This window comes from Tetrao urogallus (genome assembly GCF_951394365.1).
Source record: "Tetrao urogallus genome assembly, chromosome: 5".
Classification (NCBI taxonomy): domain Eukaryota; kingdom Metazoa; phylum Chordata; class Aves; order Galliformes; family Phasianidae; genus Tetrao; species Tetrao urogallus.
Window position 1 is genome coordinate 1,710,700 of NC_136818.1, and position 14,600 is coordinate 1,725,299.

The 14,600-nt window shown below is 43.9% G+C and overlaps 2 protein-coding genes across 3 annotated transcripts in view; both read right to left on the reverse strand.

Moving 5' to 3' along the window:
* Positions 1-2,178: 2,178 nt before the first annotated feature.
* LEPROT (leptin receptor overlapping transcript) lies at positions 2,179-4,895 on the reverse strand (the record flags this gene model as incomplete). The annotated part of the gene is made up of 4 exons (XM_079535571.1): positions 2,179-2,295; positions 3,632-3,818; positions 4,630-4,705; positions 4,880-4,895. The coding sequence occupies 4 exons, from the start codon at positions 4,893-4,895 to the stop codon at positions 2,179-2,181; spliced, it is 396 nt and encodes a 131-aa protein (XP_079391697.1).
* A 3,320-nt stretch (positions 4,896-8,215) lies between these two features.
* DNAJC6 (DnaJ heat shock protein family (Hsp40) member C6) overlaps positions 8,216-14,600 on the reverse strand; it is a gene marked incomplete at both ends in the record, with an annotated part of 29,622 nt that continues 23,237 nt past the window's right edge. Inside the window, 6 exons of one of the 2 annotated variants that reach the window (XM_079535564.1) lie at positions 8,216-8,317; positions 8,705-8,881; positions 10,430-10,575; positions 10,923-11,180; positions 12,761-12,886; positions 13,423-13,491. In XM_079535564.1, coding sequence (XP_079391690.1) covers positions 8,216-8,317; positions 8,705-8,881; positions 10,430-10,575; positions 10,923-11,180; positions 12,761-12,886; positions 13,423-13,491 — 878 coding nt within the window. Of the gene's footprint in view, positions 8,318-8,704; positions 8,882-10,429; positions 10,576-10,922; positions 11,181-12,751; positions 12,887-13,422; positions 13,492-14,600 lie in introns of both variants that reach the window. The other variant, XM_079535563.1, reaches the window with a different exon arrangement.

The window sequence follows — 14,600 nt, forward strand, 5'->3', positions numbered from 1 at the left end:
AAAAGCAAAACTTCAGTGGTAACTGGGTACCTTTACAGACTTCCATTGCAGCCTTCAGTACACAAATTCTGAGGAGTGAAAACGTTCAAGAACCTAACATTGCAAGCACAAAGTGCTTCAGCTGGAGTTAAATGGAATGTTCAGCAAAGACTTCAGATATGTGCAGGATCAGGCACTTCAGTTGTATATCACTGATGTTTTACTTCATCAACTTGAATGGAAAATGTCATAGAAAAGGGGAAAAAAAGTGATTTCTTCACAAAAAGAAAAAAATCAAAGCAGGACCTCTGTAGAAACTATGTTTACTCTAAATAATTCAGCTACCAATTAGAACAACAGAACTTTACAAGTCAGCCATATATGCAAATTTCCCTCGAAGTCAGACAACCTGCTCACACCCAGCATCTTAACAAGCACATTCCTGCTGTGTCTGCAATGAAGCACCAGCATCCAGAAGAAAACCTGTGCTGTAACATTAACTCTTCTTTGGCAGGATTGACACTGCAGACACACCTCAGGATCAGCTGCAACCGTTCAGCATTCCTCAACACTGAAGTGTTCACCTTACACAAATCTGAAGTTTAAGTTTAAAATATGTAATTAACAGTTTTCTATCTAATCAAAGACTAGAATTATTTGCCAAGATAGTCTACATTTGAATGATACTACATTACTTGCACCACAGAATGACTTCTGTATCCTCTTAGCAGGGCCCTGAGCATGGGAAAAAAGGCAGAGTATGAGTGCTCACATAGCATTTGTTTATTTCTTAACCTTTGCTCTGCACAGCAACCCATAGGACACCATTACACTGGTAATGAGAGTTTGGACAACAGTGCAAGTGCTCTCATACAACCTAGTGGGCAAAAGGTATTGTCTCAGGGAAGTGCCACATCTTGCAGAGTTGGTTCTGTCACTTCCTTACAGAAGTCCCTCACAGCCAGGCTGGGTCACAGCAGTCAGCCACAAACTAACACAGACTATAAAACACGTGTCTGCCCCCTGCTACTCGGAAGGGCTCTCCATAATAAAACATATCCTTCACAGGAAATTGGTTTCTTCACAGAACAGGAATCTCTGTGTCAATTTCCCCAGGTAAGAATCAAACTAACACGTCTCCTCCTTTGCCCCTTGCAGGTTACTGAAGTGTCCTCCAGAGTTAGGGTTGTGCCACAGTGCGTTTGTATAAAATCACGTGCCTCTATAAATCAAAGGCTTCAGCAAGTCAAAACAGTAATAAAGTTAACTTTTATAAATGAGAATAAGAGAATGTTTACGAGGATAATGCCAGCATAAAAATATAGTGTTTTAATGTAACAATCTTACAGCCAAGAAGTAGCAGTTTGAATAAGTAAGTTACCAAAGCAATGAGAACAGAGGAGATAAGTCCTGCCCAGCAGAACGCTCACTTCCTTGCAATTCAGGCACTTCACACACAGGAATACAGAGCTGTATTGTGACTGCAAGTGTCCTGAGAGTAGTTCCTTCCTCTGAGAGCCTTCATGAGAGAAGTAATGTCAACTCTGAGCATTAAAGCACAAGACTATTCCCAAAATACATCCACAGTCATTAAGTTGAAGAGTGACAAAACTGGCGTGTCTTAGGGAAAAGAAAGAATGTAGATTCTAAGTGAACACCATCAATTTTTAACCAGGGTTTTCTTTCTCTTTCATTAGGTGTAAGAGTTGGCATATGCTATGTTTGTTTTTGTTATCCAAGAAAAAATTACAATTACTCATGTGGAAAGCAAGTACTCATTCATCCTTAATCAGAGCAGAAAGACAACCAAGGTAAGCAACAGTAAGCAGGATAATCTTCATATTGATCTACTTTAATTTATGGGTTTTGGAAAAAAAGTAAACATGCTGATTGATATCCCATGTATCAGCGAGTAGAGCAGAAGTTAATGCACATATATTGAAAAACAAGTAAAAACAGTTTATGTTTTTGCAAACTTTTTTGTGGACAGATTTGCAATGGAGATCCCAACCTGCACTGAATACATTAAGAGAGCTGTCACAAGGATCTTTCCCCTTTGGCTGACACATTGTAAAAAAGCACATTAGGATGTGATAATGCATATGCACACACATCTGCAATAGTGAATTCACACAGACACACACACAGCACACATATGGTGACATAGGCTGAAAACATTACCAGCATCAGAGCGAGGTCCTACCACTGCTCCCAGCTAAAGTCATCTCCTCTACCAAACACAAGAAAAAAGCCTAGAATAGTAAGGAAAATGACTGCATTGCCAGCCAGCACCAGACCACAGGCTCCCCATTTGATCTGAAATGCAAGGAAACGAAACAAAGCAGTTCTTAAACATTCATCCAGGCCAGTTATTTATATGCATTAGATAAACTAAATGAAATACTACAGAAAGCAATTAGAAAAAGGACAAACAATAAATACTGCAACTTACAGTACTAATCACTCAATTAGCAACTATTCATATAAAGCAAGACTTCAACAGACAGGCTAATAATTCTATATTTTAGAGCAAAATGATTACCTTGCCATACAGGTCACTACAACGGATCTAAATCACAAAAGCCCACTGAGATTAGTGCTTTATTTTAAATACTGTGTATAAACATTATTTTATTTATATTATATACTTTATTTTAAATACTGTGTAATAACTGTGTATATAATTAACTTAATAATTAACTGTATAATTAAATAATTAACTGTGTAAATACTGTGTATAAAAATAAAAGATTGTTTTCAAATAAATGCCAGTAATAAGCACAGAAAATAGTACCTGGCCTTAAAGGTAAACAGCTTTCTGCAGCTATCTACCTGCACACCTAAGTCTACCCTAATAAACATTTACTCTTAAGACACAGCCATGAATTCGAGTTCCCTCTTGTGGTCACTTCTGGTTCTGCCTATTATCAGGTCCACAATAGACTCGATGTTGGGTTAATTGTGCATCACAAATTAAATTAAAACTAAGCAGATGAAGCTTAAACAAAACAATAAGGCAAAGGGGGAAAAACAAACTAGAATAACAATTAAAAAAAATAACATCTCGTTGGGCAGTTTGGGAGACAGGACAAAGGAGTTCTTTGCCTTGGAAACGAACGTGACAAAAATCTCACCACTGAAGAGCAGTTCAGAAAGCAAAGAGAAAAGAAGCTAGCAGAAATTTCCTCAGATTTGAGGGGACAAAGCATGAGCTTGGGAAATGCTTTGAAAACCAGGAGGACAGTTCTGGAAGTTTGGCTTTTTGCTGTTAACTGATAATACACTCCAGTCACCAAGTTTCCAGCATCCTAAATGGAGAAAGCAGACATTCTGAGATAAAAATAAAGATGGTGCAAGAAGCACTGCATGAGCTGATGACAGAGAAGGGTGTGAGATGGAGGAGGAGAGAACATATCTTGCACTGGACCACAGCAAAACTAGAAGCAAACTTTTTAAGTCATGCAAGTCATTTGTTTAGATCAAAAAGCAGCATAAGCAAGCTTCCAGCAGGGATTGTTTTCATCAGAATCCACGACCATCACAAGGAAAGTAAAGGGAGGATTTACAAACAAAAGCAGCTCACCTGGCTCAGAAAGAAACACCAGCACACTTAAAGCCTACACTCAGTAAGTGCCTCCTTGTGAGAACTCACCGCTTCGACCCGCGCCAGGATGATGGGGAAGCCAAAAGCAGAAACAACAATTCCAGTTGTGAAGAAGTACGCCAGCTCCCTGCAGGCACTGCTGGCTGCATCGCTGTCATCACTTACTCTTCTGGCAATGAAGTGGGGAATGGGGCAGATGAAGTAAAATATTAAGACAAACATAGGCCAGTAAACACTGATGGGGGAAGAAAAAAAAAAAAAAAAAAAAAAAAAAAAAAAAAAAGTATCAGTTTAGATGAATTTCCTTGTTTGGAAAAGTAATGACAGTAGTCCTACTCTGTGGTTTGAGAAGCAGATGAAGTGATTTAAGCCCAAGCTTTCAACAGAAGGTGCTCCCATGGCCTCACAGAGCAGGGTCCGCTCTCTCCCACAACCAGATTACGTATTTCACATTTAGCATCATCTCCCTGACTCAGCTCACACCATCACCTCACAAAACCTACAATCATCAGGAAGAGGAGACATAAAGGGCAGGATTGGAACCAAAAGTTTTTTCCAAACGAGAGGAAACCCAGCCTGGAAACAAGGCAGCTCTGAAGGCACACCCTGACACACGCATCTGTGCCAGCACTCCCTGCAGCTTCACCTGCACTGAACTGCAGAATCGTTTGAATTGGAAGGGACCTAAAAAGGCCACCTGATCCAACCCTCTCAGGATGAACAGGGTCACCTACAGCTCGAGCTGGCTGCTTTGAGTTTTGAGAAGCAACATCGCAGCGCTGTGGCAGGTACAAAGCAAAAAGAATCGCTCAAGATTAAGAATGATCGCTCAGCAAGCAGGCGTTCGTCACCTCGAGGAAGCACAGCACTGATTTCAGCCATTTTTACGGAACACGGGTGCAAGCTGAAAAGGGGCCATTTAACCACAATAAAGCGTCGGGACAACGGCTGGAAGGCAGGCACCGAGCGGAGCCCGGCGCCCGGCTGATGAAAGCGGCAGCTCGCTGAGCAGGCAGTAGGAGGCCCGGCACACGCAGCCCGCTCACCCGTAGTACTCCAGGGCGCAGCCCAGCATGAGGAACGTCAGGCCGATGGCTCCGCTGAAGGACAGCCCCACGAGAGCTGCAAACACAAGGCAGGCGGTGAGGCGCTTACGGCCCAGCTGAGGGAAAGGGAAACACGACCAGGCCGCCGTGCCCGCCAGCAGGCAGGAAACGGCTCAGAGCTGCCGGCAGCGGCCCGGTGGGACCCTCGGCAGCCCAGAGCCGCCGGGCGGGGCTCGGCAGCGCTCGGTACCTTTGATACCCGCCATGTTTCCGGCGGGCCGGGTGGCAGCGGTTCCGTTTCTCGGCGCCCCGAACGACAGCTGAGGTAGCGGCGCGAGACTTCCGGCCCTTAGCCCCACCCGCTGCCGGAGCACGTGATCGGGTGCCTTAAAGGGGCCGCACCGAGAGGGGGGCGACTCCCCGACTCCTTCACCCTCACTCCGGGAAGGGGCGGTGCGCCCTTTAAGGAGGAGGCGGGAAACAGCTGAGCCGTGAGCTCCCGTCGCTGTGGTGACGGGGTGGTGTGCGCTGCTCCCGCTGGGCGGCTCCGTAAAGCCGGTGTACGAGCGCTGTGTGTGTGTGTCTAAGACGTACGGATCGACGCAGCTCCAATCAGTCGCCACCACTTTGGAGGCTGCTCCTGAAAAGCCGTTTTTAACCCCCCAAAACAGGCCCGGCCGGCTCATCTCTCCCTCGTTTCTGCTGGGCCGCGGCACGGTGCACACACCTTCAGAGTTTTGGGGCTCCGCCACACGAAGGCAAAGCTTTGGCCCAAGAGCCACAGCCTTGCAAAGCCTTTGGGACCCACATCCCAAACAGGGTTTTCCTCCGTGCAGCTCCTGCCTCGGCTACGGCCCCTTTCACTGCACGGCCGGTCTGAAAAAAAAACGCCTACAAAATGTGAGCACCAACTTAATCTACTGCCAACAAATGCCACGTTTGGGCCTACAATAAATAGGTTGATTAAAAAAAAAAAAAAAAAAAAAAAAAACCCAAAATGCAGAAAGAGAAGAGTAACTTTACGTGCTTCACTGGGGGTATTTATCTTAAGCTATAAAGACTGCAGCTTTTCCTATTGGAGCTTCTCTCGGAGTTAAACCCCAAGCTGTTCTTCCCACCTCCTGCAGGAAGAGAAGTTGGGTTCTCCATTGAGCTTGTTTGCTGCTGAGGAAAAATCAAGGCTTTAGAAACAAGGACATTTGTCTCAAGCAAGTGGTTCTTAGTCACCTGCATGGCTGCACCCGCTCCCAGCCAGCCCCAAGCCACAGGAACAGAGAGGTGTGGGTCACATAAGCAGGCAGTGCAGAAGAAAGGAGTCTCCACCCAGTGCTAAGGGAAGCGTTGTTGTTTATGGAGAAACCACCCTGACCTGTGCTGAAAGCAAGAAGGCAGAGTTCCCCCACCCCTCACAAGCACAAAACACACGTGAGTGTTCATTACAGCTTTTTAATGTATATACAAATGTTTTAGACCAGTCACAATTTCATTGAGTATATACTGTATTTACAAAAATTACAATAATTTAGTCAAACAGTAAACCTGAACATTGATAACCTCTGTCACTACCAGATATGACAAGAATTTTTTCTTTTTTTTAGTTAACTATTTTGATATACATACGTCCTAATACTTTCATGCACCCATAAAAACATTAGGGATGAAGTAATCAAAGTTTAAGTGGGGTAGGGTTTCTTTGGGTAGATAAAGTTTAATGATGGATTTGCATTTTGTGAACGTATGAGTATCCAGAGTTGTTTGCCATGACAAACCTGATACAAAGCTAACATAGTTTTCATTATTAAAAAGAAAAAAAAAGTACATTATAGTAATGAGATCCTTTTCATTATATAGGCATAGGTCACAATATCTACAAATGTGAATGAGAAACAATAAACCAACAAATCACAGGAACATGATTCACATTCCAGTTATCTCTTTAAATAAGACAAGCACATACTGGATCAAAACATTAATAAATAACATCCAGTTTGTTACTATTATCTTAAGGTCTTTTATATAAAAGGAGACCTATGTGTTGGTTTCACATTTTCAAGTAATGGTAGTAAATAATGGACCAATACAACAAAAGGATGACTTTTATACAGAAAGCAATGTACTTTGACACTCTGTCTTTGCAGTAAAAGTTTTGCCACTTGAAAATTTAAGTGCAACAACAAGTGGATTGTCTTTAAAAACCACCAGCTTTAATGACTCGCATCAGATGGCAACCTGTTCCTCAAGCAGCAAATACAAATGATTTGCTGCTTATCCTCTCAATATATCTGCCTTCCAAAGCTCAAATACAATCGTTGGTAAACAAACTGCTAGCTTCAGTGATTCCACAAAAGGAGAAAGTCAGGTTTGGGGTGAAGAGCATAACTTGATTTGAACTAGGACAGATGCTTCAGCATCAAAGATATTTCATTACGATATTATTGCTTTGGTCCATAATAAACTTCTATGATAATTAATCTGCACAATTTACCTCAAAAATCAGACCTGGCCCACAGATGCCTGCATGACAGCTTGTACTCCATGGTCTGAAAAGTGAAGTTGCAATGGGTTTTGCCAGGAGCCTTTGCCAAGTGCTCTGGAGCTGATAAAGGCATAGAGGTGATGCAGGTGGGCTGGAAAAAGTCTTCTGAGTCCTCAGGAGGAGAGCTGTTACCTATAGGCTAGGAAGTTTCTAACAATTTGCAGTAGAGTTTTAGCTTACTGGTATTGTCTGCTGCTTGATGGATTCAAACTACTGATGAGAACTTCATGGGAAATGCAGCACATGCTCATTCTTCCCTTGTACTAAGGTAGAACCACTCTTCCCCCCCCAGCTTGCTATTCCCCCAGAATTGCTGTTTAACAAGCCATCAAGGTGCTGTTTAACATCCCTTACTTGCTGTTTGCTTTAAAGACACTTACTCCATGATGCTGAGGAACTTTTTCCACACGTTTCACTGCTGGACTGTGAGGTGAAGTACAGTATTAATGCATAAAGCAGCAGTAAGCTGCCACACGGATCTACCCAGGCTTCAGCTTTATCTCTACTCAGGCATACTATGCTTTATGAGCAACTAAGCAGCAAATGGTGACTGTTAGAAGTGTGCCTAAACCACATCTGAGCACTTAAATTTGATGAAGTTTGATCCAAACCTAGGAAGAAAATACATCAAAGTCTGGGCTTCACCACCAGTTACAGAACTCAAGTGAAGTGTTGCCATGTCACATTTCACACACACACACAAAGTAGGAAATTCACCGGCTACGCTGTGTCAGAGACAGAACAATCCCACCTTTTCCCAGAATGTCTTCTCTCTCACCCCACTGGAATCCAAAGGGGAAAACAAAAGGTACCAGGAACTGTAGCCCTGTGGCTCTCAGATGACAAGCCAGATGGCTAGAGTTCCTTTTGAGCTCAGGATTCTTGAAACAAGCATAAGGAAACCTTTCTCTTGCTCTTCATGATAAGTATTAGGCTCTTTGTTTTCTGAAACTTCTGAATTTCCAGCCAGAGTTTGGTTGATCTGTGACATTTGTGACAAGAGACTATACAAGCACTAGCACAGGTCTGTAGTGGAGACTGAGAAAGTACCTAATACAAGGGTTTCTGTCCTTGGCTTTCAAATTCTGACCAGGCATCATTTAGCTCCATAAATATCATCTTTGCATATTGTTCGTATGGCTGCCCAGTAGCCTGGAACAAAAACAGAAACAGGGGTATCACATCTGTCAAGGAGACTGCCAGCAGAAGACCTCTGTGCAGCCAGATTCTCAAACACATATCGTTCACTTTCCACAAATGGTTTTCACTTATTCTTTGATGAGAAAAAAACACAGTTGCTGACCTTGTAAACAGCTTAACAGTTTTCTGGCTCTTCAGCCTTTTGCTCCCCAGAGCTGACAGAGTGACGGAGCAAAGAGATGCAGACCCAAGAGGGCTAAAAGCTTTAACCAAGGCTGGGATGCTTCTACACATTTGTTTGTACCAATACATTGAGCAATCACATTTAACACTTCATAATTAACCTTATTTTTGAGAACAGTGTCAATTTCTGATCAGTGTGAACTAGGAAGCCCTTACCTTGTCAGGGTGAACGACAAGCACTGCCCGTCGGTAGACCTTCTTCACTTGCTCTGGAGTTACAAGATCTGCCATGCTAACAGGTTTCCACTTGGTCTCCCCTGCCCATAGGACGGTATGCATTGTGGACAGCAGGGCTCTTATATTTCTCTCCTTTCCTTCAATCCACTCCAGGATCTGAGGAGAAAAACGTGAACCTCCATTTATGCCTTACATTAGATATTCCAGGAGGAAAAGGTTTCTGTATTTGAATAGCAGTGATTCCAAGGAACATCTCATATTTCTTTCCAAGCTACAGAAAGCCTTTGGGAGATATTCATAAAAGATATTTGTCAGTCTGTACTTTGTCTTTAATTTCTACATCACCACTTGAAAGCCAAGATAGCCAGAGCCAAAAATACTGCCAAAAATACTGAGTTGGGCCACTGCTAAGAACACTTTGAACAACCATTACATGGAACAGTCAAAGATAAATGAAATGATTAACTGTGGGCTCTTCAGCAGGCTTAATTGCATACCTAAAAATAATCCTGACTGAAACTCTGCTGCGGAGGCATATCTTTAGAAGCCTTAGCTCTAGACATGCACTAAAGACTCATACAGAAGCTTAGCTTCAATATAAATCCTTTTAACCTTTAAATCAGAAGCCTCAATTCTCTCCATGAGCCTTTTTTCCTATTTGTAATTTAGCAGCCAAACAAAGCAGAAGGTAACCCTACTTCCCTAGATGATGTCCCCCTTAGTGGTGGCCATCTGAGCCCACAGCTGCAGTTTTAATTTGTGGCTTAATATTCCTCATGTGGAGTGGGACAGAACGTACTTCCTTCCCTTTGAGACATATCTGTAGTTCAGCAATTTATTCAGGAGAGATGTGAGAATTCCAAAGTAGCTAAGATTAATGAGACAAAGGTTTTGTTCAATTAGCTATGCCTGCTCACCAGAGCTGGAGTGACATGGTGCCCCAGCAGCCACGACAGCAACACTGAGCAAGCCACTGCTGTTTTCTAGTTTAGGACAGAAATGCATCCTTGGAGTTTTAATTGCATTCCAAAGGACGTTCACATCTTCAGGAAACATGTGAAAATGCATAATGTGAACAAACAGCAGGAAGCTCTCACTTTCTGCCCCAAGACAATCTCATTTTGGGGGCTAAGTCCCTCATTTGGTCAAAGCCTCGGTTAGCCCGAAGGACAGGAAGAGATGTTTGCTGCTCTTATCTGGCTTCTTTTTATGAAGCTACTTCGGAACACAGGGTGTTCTGTTGTTGTTTTCTGATATATTTTTAGGAAACAAACTGCTCTTCTCCCAAGTGGTATCTCTCATTTTGATGACCTAGTGGAATTTTTTCCAGGTGTTCTCCAACACCTGCAGTCTCTGACTTTGTTTTTCAGGTCACACTAACTCATTCCTAACTGGGATGCAAATGGAGAGCACAGCAGTGCATGATGCCATCAAGTTTAGACACCTAGTCTATGGAAAACAAGCATGAGAGATACCATGTGGTGCTGGGGATCCAGCAGTGCTGTGGAGGATGTGTACTAGAAGAGGAGCACAGCTTTCTGGCACTAGATGGCCTTTCCATTTGCTCAGATGCCTCTCACAGGCAGGAAGGCCAGTGACTTACTGCCCACCTCCGCCTTTCAGGGAGTGTTCAAGAGCATCCAGCATGATGAGAACGAAAGACACACTGAATGACAGTAAAGCATAAACAAAAGCGTTGCTTACTTTCAGTTTTTCAGGGTCCATCTCCTTAGCCATTTCTTCTTTTCTCATCTCAGCTATTGTTTTGGGTCCCTTCTTGTCCTTATGAGCATTAAAACCTTGGCCAGATAACAGATCTTCAAAATCTGCAGACACTTTAGGTTTTGAATCTTAAAAAAACAAGAATAAGTTGTTTTCACAATACAAACTTATTTAACACTGCTTTCCTACCCAAGCAACTCCCCACATCGCTTATAACAATCTCCCACTGATTATGAGTGTGCAGGCTCTCTCAGAAGAGGTATAAGTTAATGCTACATTTGAATTATTATCAAATCCCATTTGTAATCCAGGATTTCCTAGATATCAGCATGCTTCAGAGTCTAGAACAGGGAACCACTGTTGAACTTTGAACACCACCAGCACGACTTGCTCACCAGACTCCAACCTGCTTTGGTGCATTAAAGCAACATCACGAAGAGCCAACCTTTTAGACGCTGAATTCTGAAATGCTTACCAGCATTAGCTGGTCCTTTTCCACGTTCATTCTGCGCTCCTGGCACTGCTGAGAAACTCACGTTGTAGTTGGGCTTGTTCTGGGGTGAGGCATGGGGCATGCCTGGCTGGGCCTTGGGCTGTGCCTGCTGCCAGCCATAGCCAGCTCCCTGCTGCCAGCTGCTGCCCATGGGCTGCGGAGAGGGCTTCTGTGGTGAGGGGGGGAATCCTCCACCCATTCCTGTCGGCGTGGTTGGCTTACTGGCAAACGAAGGGCCACCTGCACAGCGAGGGGAAAGGAGTGATGGTGTGCGTTAGCAAACAGAGCAACGACTCACCTTCTGGCCAGGGAATCTCAACAAAAACTTCCAAGGAGCTGGCTTCTGCTTTCAGCTTTGCCACAAACTTACTTTTGCAACATCAAGCAAAGCCCCCCAACTTTCCTGTCTCTGCTCTGCAAGCTGCATAAAAGCAAGCACCTGCCTCTGGAGCACCAGTTTGGTGGGATGAAGTGGAAAAAGCAATATGCAGCTAGCTGGGAACCACAGCTGTGTGCCATAACCTGCTTTAGGTGGGGTTGGATTGGGAAATATCCAGAGGACACTTCCAACTTCTGCCACTCTGTTAATCAGAGCTTCTGCGTTAGAGTGGCACTATCAAGCTGGCGCATGTTGAAATGGTTCCTCGTTATGCTGTGCTGAGGTGCTATTATCCCACAGAGTCACGTGTTTCAGCACCTTCTTACTCCAGAGGATGGTCCTCAGACACAGTTTGTGCTGGGTGGTATTCAGCATTAATGTTTTATTGAGATTAATGCCCACACTCAACTTCGAGCTCTGAAACATATCACGGAAAGTGGGTCAAGTGCTTTTGATTTAGTTAAGAACAACAGCAATGTGGTTAAATATCCTGTGGATGCCAAATCGTTTGTTTTTGAACTCCATAGCTGTGCTGCAGAATCCACGCTTTAAAAGCACATCGATGGCTCTGACATGAGTCTTGGCATTCTTTTTATTTTGCTCCTGCAGAGCAGCCAGTGATCCAGCAGAGGGAACTGGGAAACCTAACTCCAGAACCATGCTGGTACTGACGCAAAGGAGAAAACAAACATCAGATAAAACCACAACGGCTCGCAAAGAGCTGAGGGCAGTGACAAAGGGAAGAAAAATCTATTTACCAGTCAGAGGAGCTGACATGCTGGCTTTTAAGGAAAACTTAAGCCATTTGTCAGGACTGCTGTGGGACTGAGTGTTTGCTGACAGTTCTGAGATAGAACAAGGAGAAAATGCACGTCTGAGAGCCAAGCAAACAGTTCTTCATAGCCAGGTGCAAATGAAAATGGGTTCAGATCCCACCTTCCAACAGTACAGCAAATTGGAGGCAGATCAGTGAGGAACCACAGGTTTCCTCACAAAGGAGGAAAGTGGGCCAAATCTAGAAGGATGAAACAATTCCTTAGGGACCCCCACAGCTGTCAAGAGCCAGAGCCTGTTCCCAGGCACAGCTGCAAGGTCTGCAGCAACCGTTCTGCAGTTGGACTTAAACACAGCAGCATCTTTAGCCAGAAACAGTTGATGCAGATGAGACGGAGGTTTCACTTTGCGATCCACACAACCTACAAGGTCCAAATTGTTGCTGGCATGCACAGTTGTTGGTTTTTTTTTAATGGAAGATCAGTAAAAGCACAGGTCTGTGAAAATTTACAGAGAATCAAGCAGGAGGGAATGCTTGAAAGTGACGTGCAGCTAGGCTGAGAGAGCCCATAGCTCTCTGTCACATATCAGGTTGTTCATCCTATCTCTCTAAACCAGGGGTAGCTGGTTACTTCTTTATTTTGTAGGGGATGCAAACCTGCTAAACTTGCTCCAAGAGTCCCCAGGTCAGCAAATGGATCCAGTGTTTGGGGTTTAGGCTGGTGAGTGGGAGTGCTGTGGAGGGATCCTGTAGGACTGGTGGCAGCCGACTTACTTCCCATACCTAACCCACCTTAAAGATAAGAAGGGGGGAAAAAAAAGAAAAAATAGCTACATTTTTATTCTTATTTTAGTTGAGCAGCTCTTACCCAAGGTTTGGTTACATAATGTTACAACTGATGTTAAAATTAAGTGTATTATTGTCAGGCTCCTAAGCAGTCTCAATTCAGCGTTGGCCCAGACTACTTGCACTCCCACTCACAATTAGGCTCAGCAACAAGAACATTCCCCAGACTGTCTGCAACGACAGAGTAATTATGATAAATGGATATATTTTAAGAACTGGAAGCCTTCGGGAAGCAAATTTTGGTAGGACACACATACCCTCCCAAGAGTAGAAGGAATCATACTGTAATTTAGCAGCACTGTAGGAACACACAGCATTTCTCAGGTCCTTCTCTTGGCTCCTCAATGGGATGGAGCCCAAGCGCATACATCCACCCCTAGCACCCTGTCCCACCTCAGACCCTGATCTTTTGAGGAAGGAAACAGATCTCAGAGCTCACTGAGGTTTTTTCATTAAGTGTTCTGAGCTTTTACAACACATACCTGGTTTGTTGGGCCAGTCCCAGCCACCTGAAACATCTGGCTGTATGGAAACTGTTGGTGTGCTAGAAGCTAAGCAGAATGGCTATGTATAAATATCTCAGAGTAATACAGCAAAAACAACATAATCATAGAATCATTCAGGTTGGAAAAGCCCTCCAAGCTCCCCATTCCCAACCCCAGCCCACCTCCTTTATGCCCACTGCCCTCAGTGCTGCATCCCCACAGCTCTGGAACACCCCCAGGCATTGTGACCCTCCCACCCCCTGGGCAGCCTGTGCCAACACCTCACTGATCTCTAGAGAAGACATTTCTCCTAAAAGCCAACCCAAACCTCCCCAGTAATCCAGCATCTGGAAAGGATAGGGGGCGAGGAGCAGGACTGATAGCACAGGGCTGTGTCCATCTATCATTTGCTAATTAGAAGTGAATTTCTGCCCCACAAAGGGCATTACAAATTTTTCCATTTCTTTCTGATCTCATACTGTACAGACGTTAATAGGGAAGGACATAGATTTACAGTCTTTGTTTTATGGCAGCTTTGGTCAGAGGCTTTATATACGTATTTATAAAACCTTATCACCAGTATAACGTGGGGTTTTGTGTTTCTGAATGCATCTCAACCCAAGGAAATGTTCTATATGCAAAGGGCAAGGAGGGAAAACACAGACACAGCAAAGCAGTCTCCACATATAGAGACAATCAAGAAGTCTTTGCTTTAGCCCTATCAAACAAAGTCTGTACATCTGTCCAGTTCACCCTGCCAGCTTTTCATTACACACAGCATTAGCAGTGTCACTTAATACCTCATCATGCTGGGGTATCATTTAAATTCCTTTTATTAGAGCAGCCAGCTCCAAGTGTGACCCAAAGGTCTTATTCACAGAAGTAATACCCAGTGCCTGAGTCTGGCAAAGCAAGGATGTAAGCGGTGCCAGCAGCAGACTAGTTCCCTCCTATGTCACACTGACTTTCCAGGGAGACCGTGCCACCCAAGGGATGTGTGTTGGATGGTGAGACACAAAGGAATTCATATCTGAATGTGTGTTATAGAAAGCTATGATATTGCATTTTGGCACAGGGAGAGAAAGGGACAACTAAGGAACATTTTTTTTTAAACAAAGGGAGAGACTAAAAGAGTCAGATTTAACTGAATGTGGCCAGAATTAGAATCAGATCTA